The 23571-nt window shown below is 37.9% G+C and overlaps 1 protein-coding gene across 1 annotated transcript; it reads left to right on the top strand.

Moving 5' to 3' along the window:
- The first annotated feature begins 4950 nt into the window (after nucleotides 1-4950).
- LOC120075651 lies at nucleotides 4951-23369 on the top strand. The gene is made up of 8 exons (XM_039029241.1): nucleotides 4951-5496; nucleotides 14183-14263; nucleotides 14388-14447; nucleotides 21930-21973; nucleotides 22285-22327; nucleotides 22426-22497; nucleotides 22584-22685; nucleotides 22864-23369. The coding sequence occupies exons 1-8, from the start codon at nucleotides 5134-5136 to the stop codon at nucleotides 22981-22983; spliced, it is 885 nt and encodes a 294-aa protein (XP_038885169.1). The 5' UTR covers nucleotides 4951-5133; the 3' UTR covers nucleotides 22984-23369.
- Nucleotides 23370-23571: the final 202 nt, after the last annotated feature.

Here is a 23571-nt window from a genome sequence, read left to right as displayed (position 1 = left end):
CCGCGTCCGTAGCGTTACCAGGATAAGGTTTCCCTCTTATATCCATATACTACAGACCATTTTGGTTATCAATCAAGACATGATCCACTTGTATATCACCATATACATGCTTGAGTCACATACAGATAACCAGGGATTTTATGTTTATTGGTTTATGGTAAAGAAAATAAAACAAGCAACTGAGCAAAAATACAAGATGTGAAGTAAATATCATATATTAACAACACAAGCGATCATACAAACTGTTTACAAACTATAGGACACGAGACTTTAGGGCATCTACCCTAATAATCATATCATATATAATCGAATTACCTCTTGTTAATTTGAATATTTCAAATCAACACCGAGAACTGATTCTCAACATGAATCCATTGAGCTACCAAGGGGACCTTGTGGACTTGTAGCTCGAAGCTCCAACGGTACGTGAATAACTGACTAAACTCTTTAATCACGGGATCTACCATCCGTTAACTGCCAGACATTCCACTAAAGATCGACAGCTGAACTCTTCTTACCACAGATATATTACGTGTCCATATCAACCAATCAACAGTGCGATAACCCTTCACACATCGCTCGTAAGTACAGTTGGGCCAATAACCGTTATGTCCCTATAGTTACATCTAACTCCTTAAGTACCATTGATCCCTCTAACATAAGTCATAGTCCTATTATGACTGAGTCCTCTCTTCTAAAGAGAAGTTATGGCCACTATGTTTAAGCCCCAAAATCAACCCTTAAGGGAGCAATCTATCTACTTACCCCTACATCGGGAAAGAAGTGAATTCCATCTTGTGTAACTGAGTTTCTAGCTCCCAGATCCGACAAGTTCCCAAAAAGGTAGACATGTTGAGTTGGCAATCTGGCCACTCTCACCCATACTAATAAAAGAACCACCCTCAAAGGCAGAAGTTTCCAAAACACTCAAGATTGAGGTCATGTCACCTATGGTCATTTAGGTGAGATATAAGTCTCCAGTATCAATGACGTTATATACAGAGACTAGTCATCTCGTGATCCGATTTTATATAAACTCTTTATATAGGACACCCTCGCTCGCATGTTTCCACATGAATGATCAGGATCTACCATCTATAGTAGTTCACAACACTTGCAAACCTCTACAAAGCGGGTCATATTCATAGTGTCACAAGGATCAGGTATCCCTCCTTAATCTTTATACTACAGACCTATTTAGGTTATCACTTAAGGCACGATCCACTTGTATATCTCATATACATGTTTAAGTTTACATACAATAACCATGGAGCTTTATTGATTGAATATGAGCAAATGCCAGATAAAATAATTCTTATTTTATTCATAACAATGTGTATATATTACAAACTACGAGACTCTGGGAGAATTAGGACACCAATCCCAATAATAGCTTGGTTGATTTATTTGGTCGACTGAAATTTTAGCCATTAGATCGTGGCCCTTGTATACTGAGCACTTACCCACGTTTATTTTAGATTCTTGAATTTACATTGTAACTTGTATTGAATTGGCTTGATTGTTACCTCGAATAGCCCTAATACTTTGTTGGTTGAGTAATCTTACTAAAGTGTAGCAATTGTTTGGGTTGAGTTGGAAAAAAAAAGGAAAATCGAAGAGGATTACTCTTCCTTCATGTATCTTTAGGAAGTGAGTATGATCGTACCTTTGAAGAATGTGTCATTAGTAGTTGACTCACATGGACAAGCCAAAAGAAAGGTGGTGTCTTTGAAAAAAGTTTCCTCTTAAGTAAAAAAAAATGTTAGTTGAATAAATCAACAATCCTAGAGATATCTTGTTACAAGGAAAATAATAAATTTGAGTAATAAATTTCACTGAACAAGAGTAAGGAGAAAACATAAAAGGTCTTTGTTAAGTCTATTTGAGTTTAGGGATAAAAGATTTGACTTGAGTAATTCTTAACATTAAGATGGGCATGAATGTTTCTATAATTGAATGTAACTTGTATTCAAAATGTGATGGGGTTTGAGTGTCACACCCCCTCCCAAACTACCTGCTAGCTTAGTCAGGGAGATGGCGTAAAGCCAACAGATATTGTCCTCCTTTAACGATACCTGTTGACCCTGCTGAATCGTTGAACCTGATAAACCTACTAATCTTAGATATAAAATACTTTACATGTAACACAACACAGCGGAACCCCTGCAAACCTTTAGACACATATGAAGTGTAGTCCTGACATAACTCGGTTTGGAAAATAACCTGATAGAGATATCACAACCAAAAACATATCCAACTGGGGTTTACACAACCACGACATCTAGTGCTTACACAGCCATAAACTATCCAGTTCTTACAAAGACATTTATAATACAAACAGACACAATGTACAACTCGGTCTGGAAGCTTTTAACAGAAAACAGACTTGGCAGTTATCAGGCACCGGGAGCTCGATCTCTACCTAAAAAGTGGGAAAATATTTTCAAAGAGTGAGCTACGAAGCCCAGTAAGTGACTAAACTTAAAACTGTAAATCCGCAAATCAGAACACGTGATAAACCTTTAAACGCATGAATCTGTTCAATCAAAGCGTTAAATATAAACGTGTAACGCTAAAAGCTTTCTCAAATATTCTGCAAGTACGTCATTAAAATCTAGCAAGGCATATCAAGTATATAAAACATTTTAACTAACATGACAAATCAACGTTGTGTAGGGCACGCCCAGTACAACCAACGTTTACTAGCTCTACGATATAGTGGGGCCCGCCCAACACTCCCATTGCCTTTGTCGTAGTGGGGCCCGCCCAGCATCGTTGTCACGGAGTACACTCAACGTCAACAACGGAATATAACCTGTGTGCACACGATACCATATAGCCTCGGGCTCAATATCTTAGTCATGTAGTCAATAAAAGTCTCAGAAAACCACATAAAAATATTAAAACATGTCTGCTTATCTTTATCTTTCGTAAAACTCAAGCTTACTCAGCTTGCTCGTGAAAAACTGAAAATCTTCTAACAGTACTCGCCAATACATACTTTACTTTAAATGATATCATTTCAACTACTTTTCAGGAATTCAATAATCAAGTGCTTGTATATAAACCTTATTAGAAAATCTAAGCTCAAAACTTATGCTTGAAACCATTCATAGAAATCATGTATCATTCATAAGTTCATATTCAAGCATGTAAACCATTTAAGCATAAATTATAGTTTAGAAATCATTTTCGAAATTCGTTTTGTCACTCACAGTCTTGGCTAGTTCCCTGGTCTGTAGACTCGACCTATTTACTTTTGGCCTGTCAAACAAACCAAAACCGAGCATCAAAACTATAAATCGTCTTGTCTTTCCATGCTCATGAATTTTAAATTCTAGAAATAAAATCATACTTCACACTTTTTTTTTTCCAGATTTTCCAGATTCAATATCCTAAATTCCAACACTCATAACTTCCTTAATACTTGACCAAAATTAATGTACTATATATCAAACTCTTCATTTTGGAACCCTCTACAATTTACCTGAAGGAATAAAAACGTGATTCCCAACGGATTTGTCCAGAAATCCCCCGAACACATCAAATACAGATTCGTGCTTCTCTGCTACCCTCTACCTTTCTTCTGAAATTAAACCTACTTCTAGTTATTTTTGTCTAACAAATTCTTCATGTAAGTTATAGAAAATTGAATAAGCTTTCCAACCATACCTAATTGAGCTTCTAATTCAACTTGTACAACCCAGAATGTTTGAAAAACCAGAAAAAACTAGAGATCTTCTGATTTGCACGAAAATTCTATGCTCTGTTTTCCTTTTCAAAAACCATTAACTTAACATCAGATTTAGCTCAAGCTTCCTTTACGAAAATTCTATGATCCTTCTTTTAAGGAAGTCAAGCCTCACCTCTTAGTTCTTCTTGTGTAGCTCAAATCGACTTAAAAACCAGAGATAGGCAGGTTGAACCCAGATTCTTCCATGGTTGCACTTGCATGAACTTTTTCCTCCCTTCTTCAACCTCCAACCTGCAGCAAGCTTCTTCTTCCTCTTCCTTCACTCTCTCTCTCGAAATACTCTGAAAATCTGATGGGAAATGATGGAGAAATGGGCTAAAATGAGTTAGGCGGTGGTGGGTTCTCACTTTATACCATTAAGCACCGAATGGGTTCCCATTTCCTTTCATTTTCTTTTCTTTTCTTTATTAATAAATTCCAAAATTATCAAAGACAACCTCAACCAAAAGCTCTGCCATTTTTCTTCAACAATGGAACAACAATAACTTAATCCAACATCCTACAATATGTGACAAGAGCAAATAATCCAAGGAAAGTCTCGGGTTTACATGGAGTCAAGAGCATGTATGTGAGGAGTTTTATGTGTTCAGTCTTTTAAATTTCTTTTCCTATGTTTTTTCCTTATATTTTGCTTGAGAGTAGCAAAATTCTAGGTTTGTAATAGTGAAAAACACTTGAAAAATACTTTATTTGCTTTTAATTTAGAATTATTATAACTAAATATGATGAAATTTGAGGCGTTAGCTAGTAGTTTTTCCAAAACTAAATAAAAGAGCAAGAATTGAATCTAAATGATGTAAAAGAGGTCTCTTTGTGCCTAATAAGGGTACTTGAGACTATTTTGTCCAATTAAGAATTCTTTGATAATAATTCAAAAAATCATTTTGCTATTCTTTTTCTAATTATGAAACGTTTTTGTCATTTTTCAAAATAAATCTTTAAAAATCTCTATTTCACTTGTGGATCTTTTTTTTCCTAATATTTCAAAATAACACTATATATTCAGTTATTTATAATAAATCAATGGATTGAGCGAAATGTGGCAAAAGGAAGGAAAATCTATGGACCGACCCCATCTGTCTCCATCCCGTAGGAACTATGATTGACAAAAGAAATAACCAATTTTAATGATTCATATTTTCAAATGATTTCTTTTTCTTTTTTGCCATAAAAGTTGGTATGAACTCAAATTTCCCCAAATCAATTTCTCCAATATTTTTGACCTTGCAATTGGTTCACACGAACGCGCAAGTGCAGGACTAAGGCCCAACCTCCGGTCCGGAAAAGCCCAAAAGGGAACAGGTTGAACCTCAGGCCGTGACAATTCGCGTACAATCTTCAACGTCTTTGAGTAGTTTAATCCTCCATTTTTCTTCCCCATGATTTCTGGGAAGCTTTATCCATCCTACTCCGCGTCATGCATTTTCCCACCAAAACAAACCAATCTTCATCTTCCTCTTCTTCAAATCTCTTCCACACTCAGATTGATTAGCTTTCAATCCGTCTCCCTCTCTTTTCCATCCTTCTTTGCTTCTAAATCCAGTGCCAAGTCCACTAGATTTTCGAATTCTGTGGTAAAAGTTTATAGTTATGAGGGTCAAAACCCCATTATTTTATCGGATTTGGAAGACCTGTCCGAGGATGGAGCTGTCTATAAGAAGACACTGGCCATGGTGGAGTGCTCCATGTTCGCTGCACTTAATGGCTTGGTCTACTTCTTGAGCAATTCACTCGCTCTTGAGGTTTGTAGTTCTAACTTTCAACGAATGTTGCTGTTTCTTTCATAGATAATGTTTTTTTTTTTTCTCAATGAGACGGATACTCTAAGCCCATTTGGTATTTGGTTTACTTTGGAAAAGATTCTTCTCCATTGATGTCAGTTTGAAATATATTTTCTCCCTTTCAGTTTTCTTGCCCTTGAAATGGAAAAACTAGTTTATCCGCTTCAAATTTTATCCCTATTGAATAATTGTATGTGAATAGTTCAATACTTGTAATGTATTTATTATTATTATTCATCTCAATATGTTGATTTTCTAAAAACAGGACATCTTGGGACTTGGTTTAGGGTCCTCTTAAATCTACCCTCAATAAATTGAAGAGAATTCCATGGTTCTTCCATTTTACTTTATTTATTTATATGTGTATATACAATTCATAGTCTAACTAATCCTGGTAAACCTGTTATTTAAAGCTAACTGACTAATAACCAAATAACAATGCTATAGCAGCACTAATACTCCATCTCCATATGGGAATGAATTCTAAAAGCCTCCTATCTTCTGTAATAAAAAGAAAAAAAGCACAAAAGTGAGAAGAGCCTTGGTGAATGTATCAGCAAGCTCTAAAGAAGAACTAATTAATTAAAAGTTTTAAGAAAACTAACAGATAACTTTGACACAGACAAAGAATACCAAAGAACTTTTAGCAATTCATTCCAATTCACTCGTTCACCAATTGTAGCTATCTTTTCACTTTTCACAAAACAAGAGCATCACCTAGGAAAGCCCAGAAACCAGTGATAAAATGACATATATTGAGGCAAACATCCTAATAAACAGCTGCAGCCTAAAGTTGGGAGATGAGGCAGAAGCTTATAAAGGAATATTCTTGCACAAGATTACCCTTAAAGACACAAAAGCAAATGATGAACAAAAATCTTGTAATGGTCTTTTGTTTCTTATCCAAAAAAAAAAAAAAAAGCTTGTAAGTGGTCTTGGGTCTAGCAACAAACTGACTTTGATGATGAACAACAAAAGTAATATCAATGGGAAATTTATAAATATAACAAATGCCCAGTATACTTTTGGTCCTAATATGATAATGATGATGATTCAGGATGTCTAATGTATATGCCATTTTGAAGGGGGATCTTTTTGTGGAGGAAGAAAAACCTAAGATTATGATGCAAACCCCCAGTACATGACAATTCATTATTTCTTGGCTCTCTATTCACGATCGCAAACAGGAAAAGATTAGTCTCAAGGCAACTTAGAAGACAAGAAGGAAATTGCATCTACAAAGGAAGAAAAAAATGGCTGCTTATTAGGGTATTCTTATTGGGTCTAGCTTCTTAGAATACGGATAATTGCCATGGGTAGCACTTTTAGGGCTAATAATTAAGTGTATAACAATATTTTTAAAGAATTGTAAACATAACAAAATCTATCAATGGTGGACTCTACCGCTGATAGAATCATACTAGCAATTTAGTCTGTTTGTCGTCTACCCAAAGGGTTGCTTTCATGAAGACTGGGAGGGTGCCAATAGATAGGAAATTCTTTTCAGTCAGTAAATTTAGGTTTGGGAGAAAGATTTTCATTGAAGAATGGAATGGCAAGAGGTTGGGGAAGCTGGAATTGGAGATGGGTACCTTGACATGGGTAAAAGATTGCTTAGTGGCTGCTGCGGAGTTGAGTAACCCATTGGGTTTTTGGCGGAGAACACGTTTGGAGGCGGCGATTATTTTCAAGTGCTTGAAAACTCAAGGGGAAGATGTGCACTTTTATCTCTGAATCATTTAAGGGGCGAAGGATGAGACTTTTTGTTTCTGAAGGGAAGAAAGGAAGTGGTTAGAGATTATTGGCAAGGGAGATCTCTGGTTTTCCTCCCTTCTTCTACAAAGCCCCTTCCTTCTGCAACTCCAAAATCACAACCAACAAATGGGTTGGGAGAGGAGGTCAAAATAGTCACTTCGAGCAAGATTGCGGAAGAAAATGTGAGAGGGAAGCAGGGGCAGGGAAGGAATCTGCCTCTTTGTTGGAGGTTGAGAAGAACAAGAACAAGGTCGAGGCGGAAGAGATGGTAAGTGAGAAGAAGTGGGAGTTCGACATTGTGTTTAATTGTGATACGGCGGTGATCATCAAGAAGTTGAATGCGGTGGTTGATTGGGGGATTATGAAGAAAGTGTTTGATCGACCACCGTTTCTTAGATTTGGCCTTAGAATCTTCTGTGCTAACTTAGTTGTGGGCATTTGCGATTCAAAAACGAAGGCAGAGGATTTAATTCGCTTGGGTTCCTCTCCCAACTCCCAAGAGTTGTCTTTCCATTTTTGGGATTTCCGAACGGTGGAGGAGGAAAGAAAACTGGTCTTCAAGGGAGGGTGGGTTATGGCGTTGGATGTGCCCCCATTCCTCAGAATGAAGGAGTTCATCGCCTCCATGGCAGAGTGGTGTGGGGGGCTGTTCGAGGAAGAATTTGATTGTGGTAGCTCAATTTGGCTGAAGGAAGTCTGCTTTAAGGCAAAAGGCAATGACGATGGTTTCATTCTGGTGGGTTGTCTTGTTAACCATTCGGATTTTGTGTTTCCGATGAGGTTCATTGTCGGTCGACATTGGAAAGAAGAAGGTTAGAGGTTGCTCGACCATCATTCGGTTAAAGTTGCTCCATTGTCCTTTGGCCTGTCTCATGATCAGAAAGGAAGAAAGAAGGGGAGTCATGTGATTATCTTGGGAAAGAGGGAAAGAGATAGGGTTGAGGAAGCTGTTGGTCAAGGGTTGGGCCAGATTGCAATATCTCCCAAAAGCCCATTCCGGACACCCAACCCAATTCCGAGGATAAAAAAAAGGGCTGTCATGGCCAAGGGTATTTTAAAAAATGGGCCCTCTTCGTTTGTCGAGAGTGTTGGGCCCAGGGAGGGTTTCAAGCCCATGAGATAGCTTCTAAGGCTTCTTTTAATCGAGTAGGATAGGAGGCCCATTCTTTGAGAGTGGAAGAGCATCAATGGATGAGGTGGGAGTTGGATGCATGTATCGGGCCATGGGATTCCCTAGTAGAAGATTGAGATTTTGGATCTGACCCATCTATCGTTAGTTACTTCGATGATGATTCATTCCTCTCGACTCCGATGATGAACAAGGTGTTGGAGGAGGGCGTCGATGGGTTGTTTTAAAAGATGTTGAAGATCAAGGCGGTTTGTCTCCGAATCTTCCTCAGCCAGCGATGGTGAGTGTAGGGAGGCGGGAAGAGTTAGAAGGTGAAGGAGGTGTTGTTCGAGCGAAGTTGTCGGATTATGCAAAAGGAGGTGTAGAATCGGAAGTGGTGTACAAGATGGGGGTGGAGAGGCAAAAGGCTCCGTTTTGTGATAAAGGGTCTCATTCGGGTCCTGCCAGTGGGTCCTTCGCTTATTCCTATCCGGTGGTAAGCACGGCCAGTGACACGAGCCAGGAAAGTCCTCATTCTTTGGTTTCTTATCCTCCGTCTGGGGTGGGGTTGTTCAAGAATGGGGCTGGAGTTAGTTTGTCTAATACGTTGTTTTTGTTTCTCTGCAATTTGAGTGGGGGAGGTGGGCAAGTTAGTGTCGAGGGCTTTTATCATCCTTTGGTCTTTTTACGACCCATTTTCTTATTTCCGGGGTGTGCATTACCCTTCTCGCCCACGTTTTCTTTGGGAGATAGGTGGCTGATGCTCAACCCTATGATTCATGCCGCGGGTGACGGGTTGGGGGGCAACAGTTTGCTTCTTCCCAACGGAGGTGTTGTTGGTGATCCTTTAGTTAATCTCCAAACCTATTGATTTTTAGGCTTCCCCCGTTGTATAAAGGTAATGAAAACCAAGCACTGTGTAAAGGCAATGAAAACCTAGGGTGGGTTGTTCTAGCCTCGGTGGGAATCAAACAGATAGAGGTCAAAGGAGGGCAAGGGAGCAAAGGGAGTTCGGGCTACTTAGAAAAGGAGGTTAAGAAAAAGCGAAAAGAGTGTGGTGATAAACTAGTTAGGGAATTAAAGAAGTTGGACAGTTCGGTCAACTATGGTAGTAGGAAAGCCTTAAAGGAGGTGGGGCCATCAACATCCAAATGTTAAAAATTGTTTCTTGGAATGTTAGGGGGCTGAAAGGGCAAGTCAAAAGGCGGCTTGTCAAGGAGGTTTTTAGACAGGAGAATCCGGATATCGTCATTTTTTTGGAAACCAAATGAAGCTCTTTTTGTAGAAGGAGAATTGAGAGTATTTGGAGTAGGAGGGTGGAGCGGGAGGTTCTCGAGTCGGTTGGGTCCTCAGGAGGAATTCTTATTCTGTGGAACACTGGTCTTGTCTTTCTAGAGAGATAGTCAGGGGCATTTTCTCTCTTTCTATTTCTTTCTTGGATAGTGAAGGTGAAGAGTTTTGGATTTCCAGGGTTTATGGTCCCCCGAGTCCTAGGGGAAGCGACGCTTTTTGGGAGGAGTTGGGAGATCTCTTCGGTTACTGTGGGTCAAGATGCTGTGTGATTAGGGATTTTAATGTTATCCGTTCTCCTGAGGAAAAGGCGTCCAGGGGAGGATCACTAGTTCCATGTCTAAATTCAATAAGTTCATTGATGATAGTGGGTTGTTCGATCCTCCTTTGGTCAATGGCAAGTATATATTAGGGCCCTAGTCCATTTCATTTTGAGAATATGTGGCTTGATCACCGGTCTTTTAAGGCTAATATTGTGGCCTGGTGGAGTACGACGACCCAAGGGAATTGGGAAGGATATCGTCTGATGGGAAAGTTGAGGGTGTTAAGCGGCACCCTTAGAGTGTGGAAAAGAGAGGTTGTTGGAGATATTTGTATTCGGAAGAAAGGGATCTTAGCTAGAATTGATGAGATTGACGGTCTGGAAGGGCCTCTTGATAGTACGTTGAAAGAGGAGAGGGATAACTTGAAAGGGGATTTTGCTGAGTTGATTAGGAAAGAGAATGTCAACTAGAATCAGAAGGCTAAAGTTAAATGGGCTAAGGAAGGGGATTATACAAGCTTTTTCCATAAAGTGGATAACGGTAGAAGGAATAAGAATCATATCAGCACGCTAGTTTTTGAGAATGGTGTGAGTACCAGTAATGATAAGGAAATTGAGGAGGAGATTCTTTTGTCCTTCTCTAAACTTTATAGCTTGAGTGTTCAAGATAAACCGTTTGTGGAAGGTATTGATTGGAGTCCCATATCCTCTAGGGAGGATGAGGAGTTTGTGGCTCCTTTCACGCTTGAAGAAATTAGAAAGGTGGTTTTTAGTAGTGATAGGAATAAATCCCCAGGCCCGATATGGCATTCTTTCAGGACAATTGGAGCATTGTTAAAGGAGATTTGGAGGGGATCTTTAAAGAATTTTTCGAAAGAGGTATCTTAAATTGGTCCATGGTGGAGACTTTTGTTTATTAATTCCTAAAATAGAGAATGCTAATAGGGTGAAGGAATTTAGACCTATTAGCCTATCACCAGTGTTTATAAGATCTTGGCTAAGGTCTTTGCTAATCGGTTAAGAAAGGTGATGCCTTCGACCATTTCGGAGGCTTAAAGAGCTTTCCTGCCTGGAAGGCAGATCTTGGATCAGACTCTTATAGCTAACGAGGCCATCGAGGATGCCCGTATGAAGAAGGAAGCTGTTATTCTCAAACTGGACTTTGAAAAGGCTTATGATCATGTTGATTGGGATTTCGTAGATAAGATTATGATGAAGAAGGGATTTGGGTTTAGATGGAGAATGTGGATGTAGGGATGCATCAGGAATGTGCAGTATTCCATCTTAGTCAATGATACTTCAAAAGGATCGATCCAAGTTCTCAAGGTTTAAGGCTAGGGGATCCTTTGCCCCCTTTCCTGTTCTTATTGGTCGTGGATGTTTTAAGTCGGCCCATTTCTAAAGGGGTGGAAGGAAATATCATTGAGCCCTTTAGGGTTGTTTTAGATGAGGTGGCCCTATCGCATCTCCAGTTTGCGGATGATACGATCTTGTTTTGTTTTGGAAACAAGGATTCTTTTTTCATTCTTAATCACATGGTGCTATGTTTGGTCTTAAAATTAATACAAGTAAATGCCAAATTTTGAGAATTAACAGTGACCAGGTTAAGATTGAGAATTGGGCAGAGGAGTTTGGGTGTGAGGTAGGTTCTTTACCTTCTTCCTACCTTGGTCTCCCCTTGGGAGGTAATCCGAGGACCACGACGTTTTGGGATCCCATTTTTGAGAAGATTCGAAGGAGGCTGGCGAAGTGGAAGAGAAGTTTCTTTTCCAAAGCTGGGAGGTTAATGATGACAAGATCGGTTTTGAGTGGTATTCCTGTGTATTACTTTTCCCTCTTTAGAGTCCCTAGTTTGGTTTGTAAGAGTCTTGAAAAATTCAAGAGGGATTTCCTTTTGGGATAGGGTGGATGAAGGAAAAGGCTCTCACCTTGTCGGTTGGGAGGCCTATGAATTGTGTGTGTGGGGGGGGGGGGGGGGTTTGGCTAAGTGGCTTTGACGCTTCACCCTTGAATCTGAGGCTTTGTGGCGTAGGATCATTGCGAGTAAGCATGACAACCATCCTTTTGAATGGGTGGTGAAAGGGGGTTAAAGGCACACATTGGAACCCGTGGAAAGACATTTCGTTTGAGTTCCCTTCTTTTTCTAACTTTGTTCGATATGTTGTGGGGGATGGCAGGGATACGTATTTTTGGGAGGATCAGTGGGTGGGGAATAGTGTTCTTTCTTTTGTATTTTTGCATCTTTATCACTTATCTTCCTTAAAATATCTCCTGATCTCTGATTTCCTAATCTAGACTGAGAGTTCCGTGTCTTTTTCATTCGGTTTCCGTCGTTATTTGACCGATAGGGAAACGACAGAGGTTTCTTCTTTTCTTTCTTTATTGGAGGCAAGTACTTTTAGGGGGGGAGAAGGGATATTCACATCTGGAATCCGAATCCTAATGAAGGGTTTTCTTGTAATCCTTCATCTGCTTGTTACTGGATCCCTCTCCCATTGGGGTGTCTGTGTTCGATGTGATTTGGATGATGAAGATTTCCAAGAAAGTCAGGTTTTTTATCGGACAAGTCTTACTTGGTCGTATGAACACTTTTGATAGACTTGTTAGAAGAAGAACTTTGCTTGTGGGGCTTTTTTACTGTATCATTTTTCAGATGGCGGAGGAAGACCTGGATCATCTCCTTTGGAATTGCCGGTATGCGAGGACTTTGTGGAGTCTTTTCTTGCAGGAGTTCGATGTTTGCTTTGCTAGGCGGAGAGACTTCTGTGCGATGATCGAGGAGTTCCTTCTCCATCCACCCGAAGAGAGAGCCCGTTTTTTATGGTTGGCTGGGGTGTGTGCTATTGTTTAGGATATTTAGGTGGTGGGGGGGGATGATAGAGTGTTCAGATGTCGGACCTTGGTGAGGTGTGGTCTTTGGTGAGATTTCATGTGTCCCTCTGGGCTTCGGGTTTGAAGCTTTTTTGTAACTATTCTATAGGCAACAATTTACTTAGCTGGACCCCTTTTCTTTAGTGGGGGTGCTTTTGGTGGGCAATGTTGTTTCGCCCCTGTATTCTCTCCTTTTTTCACAATGAAAGTAGTTGTTCAAATAAAAAAAAAATACTAGTGATATAGTCTATCACTGATAAACTCCGAGAGATAGATCTAAGCTTTGCTATATCTGCATATTCTTTTGTATTGTACTATCTACGCAAATACTTTGGACCTGATTGCTATAAGTCTGGTTTGTAATGCAACCAATCCAGTGTCTTGTAAAAACGGCAGACCGTTCTTCCCTCTTTGAAAGGTAAATCCAATATGAGACCTTGAATTAGGAAAAGTTTTAAAGGGCCCAAGTCCTTGAGTAAAGATCTGTGACTGAAGGAAAGTCTTTACTGCTTCGATAGTATCTAGGCAAGAGCCTGTGATGACGATATCATGAATATCATCAACATAAATCTGAAGAACCAGAAAAGAACAGGCAGCCCAGCCTCAGATTGAATAAAACCATGAGATAACAATACGGAAAAGATCTTTCACATTTGTTTGAGATTGTAAATAGAATTCACCACCCCCAAAAAGAAAAAAAGAAAAAAGAGAAACTGTGAATAGACTTATTTAATTTTCAAATGAATGGTTCCCCCATGGTATTAACATTTTCGTGAACTTTATCACCACGAGGAAGAGCCATATAAAATTCCAAATAAATCAAAATAACCATTTAAAAAGCATTATTGATAGGGCTGTTTGATACTTATGGATCATAGGGCCCAGGAAAGTCCCCGGGCCCTATTCTAAAGAAAAGCATTGTTGACATCAATTCATGTATGTATTTTTCCATAAGTATGTATAAGACAAGTACAATTCATAGTCTAACTAATTGTTAAAACTAGTAGCAAAATAACAATAATACAACAGCATGTCTTGCAAAGAATAGTTTTATAAATTAGTTTTTCTTTTCCTAAAAAAAATGATATGATAGTCTTGTTATTTATTTTTCTAAAATGAATTATAAAATGAAAACGAAAAGCAATGGTGCATATCTTATAAAATGAATGCCAGTTTGATGAAAGTTCTCATATGATAATGTACTTACCTTTTCCTTATAATTTTTCACTTGTTTAAAGAATTTTATGCTTTACTAACTTAGATGTCTGCAAATGAAGTGACCTCATTGATTTCTCCATTCTTTCAGTGATAGTTAAGTTTCTCAAATTTTAATTTAGTGTTGTACACTTGATATTGGACAGAATTACTTTGGCTGTTTCTTCTGTCTACCAATAGTAATCTCTTCAATGAGATGGGGTATAGCAGCCGGGAGAAAAACCATGGTCTGTGGCTCTCATGGACTCAATTATTCAACAACTGGTTTTGTATTGTCTTGTTATTCGTACATCCTCTCATTGTGGTAATGCAAATATATAAGCTGTTGCATCTGATCTTTGATCAAGACAGGTGGCGACATTCTTGCTGCTGCTGGTTTTGTCTGGTCCAGTGAAAGCTTTAACATATCTGGTGAGCATGCTTTAGTAGTTCATCTTCTCAATCTTAATTGCCTCTGGATTTATTTTCTTGTTTCCGAAGAATAATATCATATAAAAAATGTTGCCCTTTAATGTATCAACCCTGGAAATTCTCTCTTATGTAGAGCATAAAGGAAGAAAAATCAGGTTAATGGCCTTCTTAAACCAGCTTTGAAAAGCTAAAAAGGGGCCCCCAAGGCTTTTCTCCCTAATGATTAAATGAGCGTGGATAGAAATCATTAAACATAAATATTCAGGTATTATCAGACAATCATCTGAAAGTACCAAAAAAAAGAAAGAAAAAAACTTCTATCAATTGAAATGTTTTCAAAATAACCATCCTAAAGGGTTTAAAGTTGCTTTGTGCTGTCCTAGTCCTTGGTGGAAACAATGTTAACGGGCTGAAGTACTAAAATTTATGACGCAGTACCATTCCAAAAACCTCCATACGGCCAAGAGTAAACAACAAATTATTTTTATAATCATTAAGTGATATAGTAAAATCTTCCAACTGCAACGTGTTAATTTGTTCTCATGGAGGTGCAGATCTCATTTATAAAGGCACGTGCATCTTACGATCCAAAGAAGGCATAAGCTTCCAGGCTCCTAATTGCTTAAAAATGACCAACACTAAAAAGACAAGTGAAGATATTTGCGAGCTTAAAAACGACCAACACTAAAAAGACTTAGTGAAGATATTTGCTATTTGCTCCTCTTTCGAGTTGCAATAAACCGATTGTGCTTCTTTTTCTGTTTGCATCTCTCTCGAAACATAAAATTTAATCTTAAAATTCTTGGTCCTTCCATGAAAAACTGGATTTAAAGAAATAGCTAAAGTAGCTTGATTATGCACAAACACCTTCACACTTTCCTTTTTGCTTTAGATGCAAGTCAAGCATCAACTTCTTCAACCAAACAACTTGGTTTACTACTGTAATGGTTGGAATGAACTCAACTTCGGCAGTTGATTGAGCCACTATATCTTGTTTTTTTTAACACCATGAGAAACACCTAGAGCCAAAAGTGAAACAATACTCGGAGGTGCTCTTCATATCATCCAATGACCTAGCCTAGTCACTATCTGAGCAATCCTACAACTCAAAAATCCCGACTTTGTTAAATTTGATCCCAAAAAGAGACAATGTGCCTTTTAGACATCTTAGAACCCTCTTTGCAGCAACCACGTGATTCTTATTTGGACAGTGAATAAATCTAGATAAAACACTTACAACGTACGTGATTTCTAGCTTGGTGGATGTGAGGTACATGAGACATCTAACTACACTTCTGTACACATTCTCATCTGCAAGTTCCTCTTAATTAGTCTTTTACAACTTCTCCTTTTGAATCATTGGAGTGTTCACACTCTTACATTTTTCCATACTGAACCTCTTCAATATCTCTCTCATGTACTTTTTTTGACAAAGAAACATTTCATTTTTAGCCTTGTTGAATCTCCCTACCCAAGAAATAATGCATCAGACCTAGGTTAGTCATCTCAAATACCTTCATCATTTCTTGCTTGAACAACTCTATTTGAATACATCACTTCCAATCATTGGCAAGTCATTTATACGGAGAGTTACAATCACAATATGAATGCGTGATTTTTTCACATTGATTGTGGATCTACTCATACTATTTACAAAACCCAAGTTCAACAAGTATTCATCTATCTTGCTATATCATGTCTTGGGAGCTTGCTTTAATCCATAGAGAGCCATCTTCAACAAATAAATCTTCTATTCTTGCCCTAGTGTGATGAACCCATCTGATTGCTCAATATAGATCTCTTTTTCTAACATAGATCTCTTTTTCTAACATTCCATTTAGGAATGCTGACTTCACATGCAGTTGATACACCTTCCATCAGTCTTCCATCTATGTTGAGCTAACAAAGCCAGTGGTAATTTGATTGTATCCATCATTGCAATAGGTGCAAAAGTCTCAGAGGAATCAACTCCCTAGACTTATGCCTACTCTTTCAGCACTAATCCGACGTTGAGCTTGTTCACAAAGCCATCAAGATTTAATTTGGTCTTGAAAATCCATTTGACTCCAATCACTTTTCTGTTTGCAAGCCTCTCCACCAGCTCCCACGTCTTGTTCTTCAATCATTCTCAACTCCTCTTTCATGGCCTCCATCCACTTCTGATCTCGTTTAGCTTCTTCATACCTTGCATGCTTCAACAAAACTACACTACTTCTCTCATACACCTTATTCAATAGTTTAGTTCCTTTAACAGGTGCATCATCAACCAGTTCATGATCCAGAGGGATTTCTTGGTACTTCACATCCAGTTCTTTTGTCCAATCTCACTCCTCATTCTCCATAAACTGGACATCTCTACTAACCACATGACACATCTTTGTGTGAGAATGATAGATCTTGTAGGCTTTGGACACCATGCTATAGCCTACAAAGATTCTTGATTCTTCCTTTTCACTTAACTTGCCTTTTTTCACATGTGGAATATGAGAAAAACCCAAAAAACAAAACACCTTCAAATTTTCCAGTATTGGTTTAGTATTAAACCAAGCTCCTGAAGATGTCTTTCTCTACGAGAATAATCTCATAGATATAAAAATCATCATCTGTCCCTTGACAAGGACTCGACGACGAGGACTAAAAGGTATATCTTCAAAAAACGTAACATCAGGAGAGACAAGAGACCTGTTAAGAATAGGACAATAACAACGATAACCCTTTTAAATACATGAATAGCCTAAGAATATGCATTTCAAAGATTTTGGATCTAACTTGGTATGATGAGGACGAACATCTCAAGCAAAACAAACACAACCAAAGATCTTAGGGCCAATAGGGAACAAAGATTTTGTAGGAAAAAGAACATGATGAGGAATCTCACCATTGAGAATAGAGGAAGACATTCTATTAATCAGGAAGCAAGTAATGGGAACAACATCAGCCCAAAAGGGCTTTGGAACATGCATTTGAAATGATAAGCTCGAGTTGTTTCAACTAGGTGCCTGTTATTTCTTTCAGCAACTCCATTTTGGGATGAAGTATCTGCACAAGAGGGTTGGCAAAATTTCCCGCAGGGTCGGATCCCTACGGGGCCCCGCCCGATCCCTGGTTTGACCAGGGATGGGGGTCAAATTAGGGACGGGGAGGGTATTCCCGCCTCGACCCCGACCCCGATCCCGATTAGATTTTAAAATATATATTATATATATATATATATATATATATTATATTCAACTTTTTACATTTAGCCCAATCTAAGCCCAACTAAAGTATCCCTGTCTCTTATACACATCTAGATGTGTATAAGAGACAGTCCAAGTACATGAGGAAAATATTCACCAGCATTATCAGTGCACAAGGTTTTGATAGAGACATTAAATTGAGTTCGAATTTTAGCATGAAAAGCACAGAAATGAGATAGTAATTTAGAACGATTTTTCATTAAATATGACCAAGTCACACGAGAATAATCGTCAATAAAAGTAACAACATAACGAAGACATGTTTGGGACCCGGATGGACAAGGACCCCAAATATCATAATGAACTAACTAAAATGGAGCACTGGCTCGTCTAAGGACTATAGGATTAGAACTAACACGATGAAATTTAGCAAATTGACATGAATCACAATTCAAAGAGGACATAACGAAATTCTGGATAAAGTTTCTTCAACACGAACAAAGATGGATGGCCCAAACGACAATGAACTTCAAACAGGGATGTAACTCCAGAGCAATCCACAGCTTTCGGTATCCGGTGGTAAAAAAAATAAAGACCCCTTGATTTATGTCCTCTATCAATAATCTTCTTCGTCATACGGTCCTAAAACAAGCAATAACCAGGAAAAAAACAAGACCCAACAGTTAAGGTCACAAGTAAGTTGGCTACTAGAAATTAAATTAAAAGACAATTGAGCCAAATGTAATACAGAGGACAAGAAAAGGGATGGGGTGAGAGGAATGGTGTTGGTTCCAAGAACAGAGGAGGTTGATCCATCTGTCAAACTGACAAATGAGGATGAGGCAGGCGACAAAGGCGTTGAAAATAAGTTAGAATTACCTATCATATGAGCAATGGCTCCAGAGTCTGACATTTGGTAGATGATGTAAGAAGACATTTCGTATTACCTGTCTCGGCAGTGGTAGCAATAGGATTCGATGAATATGCCTACAAGGATTTTCGAAACACTTGAAATAGCAAAGTCATCGGTAGAGATGGTAACAGACTTCTCGACCATATCATTAGTGGAAGCTATTTGAGCATGTTGAGATCGTTGAGTCTTGTATAACAACTTTCGGCAATCACGTTTTAGATATTTTGGCTTACGACAATAGTGACAAACGATCTCTTGGAGAATTTGATTTTCGATTATCATAACTAGGCTTTTGAAAATTGTTGGCCATCACTAGATTAACCCGAGAGTTATTATTCTTGCTTATAAGAGTATTGCTAGGTTGAGAAATAGATGAACCAACTTGATAACTCAATAGAAGAACACAACTAAAGGCCTCCTCTGATGATGGAATTTCAGAGTCAAAAAGAATTCATGTTTTAGCCATTCCAAATTCAGGTAAAAGTCCATTAAAAAAATATCAGAACATACATCTTTTCTCGTTGAGCTTGTTGAACTTTGACATCTGGGCTAAAAGATAATAATAAAGCAAGTTCGGTAATTGTCTTCTTAAGTCTCATAAAATTACTTGTAACAAACTTTCAACATTTGATGGACATGTTTTTTCCAGCTTATAGAAATTCTAAGAACTATTGGAGTTCCTTCACATCATTACAATGATTTACCAAACCAACGACCTCACTCTCAATGAAATTCTTAATTTGAAGATCGAGTCATACGTCATCGCAAAGCCAATCCCTTTTCTTGTCATCTTTTGGTGGATCCTCAGTTACATGATCATCCATATCTGTACTTAGTAAATAAAATTGAATTGTTCGATGCCAATATAGTAATTAGATCCATTTAACTTGTGTTCTGTTATCTTTGATGCTAGGGGAATTATATTAGATACTGCCATATGCTTCATCTCATCCATTATGAACTAACACATAATTCCTAAATCTCACAAGCGGAATGAAAGCAAATCAGAATCAAAACCAAGGTGAACAAAAGAGCAAAACAACCCTAAATTATATCAAAACATTCACAAACCCTAACAAGAGGGTATTTTTCTAATCACCTCACACCTGAGTAGATTTTGATGGAATCAAAGGCACAAACGGATCGGGAATTAGGATCTGAGATGAACCAAATTGACGGTAGCTCAAATAGACCTCTTATGCACTGACGCATGGCAACGGAGACAGTACCTTCCGGTGGCAGAGAAGACAGACCACAGTGGAAGATGGCGGTGTTGACAAACGGTCACTTAAATTCGATGTCCTAAATGCAAACCCTAACTTTGTGAGAAGCTTAAATCTAATGTAACCGTCAAACGAATATTCTGAACCCTAGACGTCTCTTACCATGTACTCTGTACGTTTGGGGAACAGTCTCGTAGATAAAAAGATCATCACAACTCACTCATACCCATGAGATGATCTTGCTACTTTGACAACTAACACATCACAATTATAGATTACATGTTAAGTTATAGCGATTAGCATGCATAACGATTTGGGTTGTCAAGTCCTAACCATTCAACAAACTAAAGGATTAAATCAAGAGACAAAGATGCTTGAGAGAGAGAAATATACATATTAGCCACAGAGAGTTTATCCTCTTGTTGCTAAGTTTCCTTACTTCTAATGTGGCCCTTAAATGACACCTCCTACACTTCACATCTAGCCTTCTCTAACATCTAAAGCGTGGATGATTTTACTTCCCATAGTGTTGCATGCACTGTCCTTATTGAAACCACACTTCCAACATTCTTTACCACATTTTTTGAACTACTACCACTTTCCTTTTTCCCTTTCCATTTCTTCTCTCTTCCACCTTCTCCCTATTGCATCTTGACTTTCAGTGCCCCCTCGATGCTTCCTTCCTACCTCATCAATCTCCTCTGTTCTCGTGCTTGCAAGCACTAATTAATTCTATCATTTTGAGTTGAGAGAGGTTCTTAGTATTTTCTAGCAAAGCAATAGTGCTCATACCTCTCCAACACTGAAACCATAATCTTTTGAACTAATATGTTGTCAGATAAATTAGTTCTTTATGCTTTTGCCTTATTAACAATCTCAATCAACTTGTCCGAGTACTCTTTAATGAACTTAGAATCCTTCATCTGCATCCTCTCAAATTCCTTCACCAAGTCCAACATTTTCATGCCTTAATCCTTTCATCTCTTTCATACTCACGATCTCCTTTGCTAACTTCAAAACGATGATTCTATTAAATATGGTAGGAGATATTGCTGCATATAGGCAAGCTCTAGACTTTTCCTTCTTGGTGACCCTATCCTTGTAAGTTTTTATCTGGTACATTGTTGGATTATTACGAAGTGGAGTAATATCATAATCTTGCTCAATTACTTCCCAATAATCACAATCCTCCATGTAGTTTTGCATTCTAATAGCCCATGCTCGGTAGTTTTCACCATTAAATACTGATGGAGATAGTGAATAAAGATTGTTTCATCCTGACTCAATCTCAATTTTCACAAGTTTATCACTTGGTTTCTCTAAGGGCCTTAAGAATACAACTCTGGTACTACTATGGTTTTGACTAGAGAGAGAGGAGAATTGGAGAAGTGTGTGTTTTTGTTCAATCACTTCTCAGTATAAATACCAATTCTAAATGCTAAAAATAGCTTAGTTGACAACATAAAATCAGCAATCGACCCTCTAACATAATTCCACAAAACTAGCCACTAACTCCAATATAGATACTTAAACTATCTATTAACAATCTCTCTAGAAACTTGGACCTTGGACTAATTTAAAACAGCTGAAAATAGACCTACAGCTTGAGTTAATTAACAATTATTTCAATCTGTGATGATAACTTATTTCCATTTCCTCTGGTTTTTCCGATGAAAAAATTTTGTATGTTAAGGTTCTGCTTAGCCCATGGATATAAGCAGTGAAAAACTGATTTTTATAACTGTGCCATTTCTTTACAATTATTGTCAATAGAGAGTTTCATGGCATGGAGAGAGACCACAGCGAGGTTTGGTCCTTACTCCTTAGTGAGATTTCACATCTCTCTTTGGGCTTCAATCTCGATTTTTATCTTTTTTAATTTTGTAATTACTCCCTAAGTAATATTTTACTTAGTTGGAAACTCTTTCTCTAAGGGTTTTTGTAGGCTTGATTTTGTTTTGTATGCCCTTGTATTCTTTTATTTAAAAAATTGTTGTCACTGCCACTTGCTCCAGAGTTTTTTTGGCTTGATGTTTATCCCGTTGTGGGTATTTTCCATATAGCTTTTGATTTTCCTTAATCCTTATCCTAATGAGAGGGGAACAGTACTCAATTGTTTACCTTATTTAGCAGAATGCCCAACATTGTTTTATGCTTGCTTGTGCAGCTTAGGCATGGTTTGGTGGGATTTACAATGGGCTCCTTGTGGAGGTATGTATACGACTATCCACAAATATATAATTAACCTCAACTTAGGCGTAGGGCATTAAGAATTCATAAAGTTTGTTAATTCTATACATGCTAGTTGGTCAATTTCCTTTCCGTAATTTGATGATGATGCACTGACCAAAGCATTAATTGTGTAACTATTCTAATCTCAATGTAGCTTTACATCTACTTGCTTTTGAAAAAATTTCTATTAGATTTCATCCGTCGACCTACAGACTATGGGGAGAAAAGCTTTAGGACATCGTATTCCTATTGGAGGATGGTCATTATAATTCTGGTTTTGTTCTTCTCAGGCTTGGAGCAAACTGGAGTACCTCAATCTTTCTGTGCACAATCGTATTGTTTCCTTCTCTTCTTCAACATTCATTTGAACAAATCTTATATCCTAGGTTTTCCTTATCCATTCTACTAACCAACTACATGACTGTGTTTAGGTTCGGGCACTCGGGGCAGTGGGGTATGTCTTAGTATCTTCATTCTTGATAAGAGAGAACATACTAGCTCTGGTAACAAGTTGTCGTAAATCTCTGCTGCTATACTTCATAGAAATCACCTCTGAAGTCTCAAATCACTTTCTATTTTCTGGCTGCAGATCACTATAAATATTCACGCTTCCCTCACCCTTATCTTCACTGCCTGGGGTGTGAACTTGATCCCATCAATGAATGCAATATATGCTATATTTGGAATACTGGTATGTTTTACATTCCTCGCTTCCACGACAATTCTTTTAATGAAACTGGTGAAATGTAGATTGTACTTGTGTGACCATGATTATAGAGATTTAGTTAATATTTTTATCTTTTAAACTATGATTGGTTATGCACAATCAACATTTATTTTATTAACATTCCTCCTATGTGTTCTGAAAGGTGTTCCTGAACTGTGGATGCTTCATGTTTTTGCTTCATCTTTTGTACTCCGTATTTCTTACTAGACTTGGTTTGAAGACTTCATTGACATTGCCAAGGTGGCTGGAAAAGGCGATGTAAACAAACACTCGACCGGTATTAATTTGTTGACGATGATAAATGCACCATTTCTTTTCTCCTTTTATAGGAAGAAGAAATTGGTTAAGCTCAATGGAACATTTAGTTCATTCACGATTTGTTTTATTGTATGTGAATGGCTGAGAATGTATGGGCGATGCTTTTGCCCAATCAGATAAAATGGAAGGAAGTAACTATTAAGCTTTAGGGAGATTTTAGATTTCTACTGGTGGTCGTCTTGCTGTAAAGTTCCTGAGGAGTTTGACCATCCTTTATGATGCAACGAGTGAATCAGCTTTGGAACTTTGTAGACTGGAATGTACAATCTATGATCTAGATTTACAATTTCAAATATGAAATTATTATTGCCTCGATTGGTAATTATTTCATTTTTGGTTTTTGGTTGTTGAAAATTAAGTTTATTTCTTCCCAATTTCTTACAATGATTTGCATCTTTTTAAGTACAATGGTTGAAGTTTTAGCCAAATTCTAAAAACAAATACAAGTTTTTAAAAACTACTCTCTTAATTTTCAAAATTTGGCTTGACTTTTTAAACTATTGGTAAAAGGTAACTAATAAATGAAGAAATT

The sequence above is a fragment of the Benincasa hispida genome, chromosome 4 (genome assembly GCF_009727055.1).
Source record: "Benincasa hispida cultivar B227 chromosome 4, ASM972705v1, whole genome shotgun sequence".
NCBI classification, from domain to species: Eukaryota; Viridiplantae; Streptophyta; class Magnoliopsida; order Cucurbitales; family Cucurbitaceae; genus Benincasa; species Benincasa hispida.
This window is presented reverse-complemented; position numbering and strand designations above follow the sequence as displayed.

Bases quoted from the DNA above. Each gene is read 5' to 3' on its own strand.
- LOC120075651 (XM_039029241.1), top strand. From the start codon at position 5,134: ATGATTTCTGGGAAGCTTTATCCATCCTACTCCGCGTCATGCATTTTC. The intron at 14,448-21,929 runs GTGAGCATGCTT...TTGCTTGTGCAG, and splicing joins TGAAAGCTTTAACATATCTG to CTTAGGCATGGTTTGGTGGG. The intron at 21,974-22,284 runs GTATGTATACGA...TGTTCTTCTCAG, and splicing joins ACAATGGGCTCCTTGTGGAG to GCTTGGAGCAAACTGGAGTA.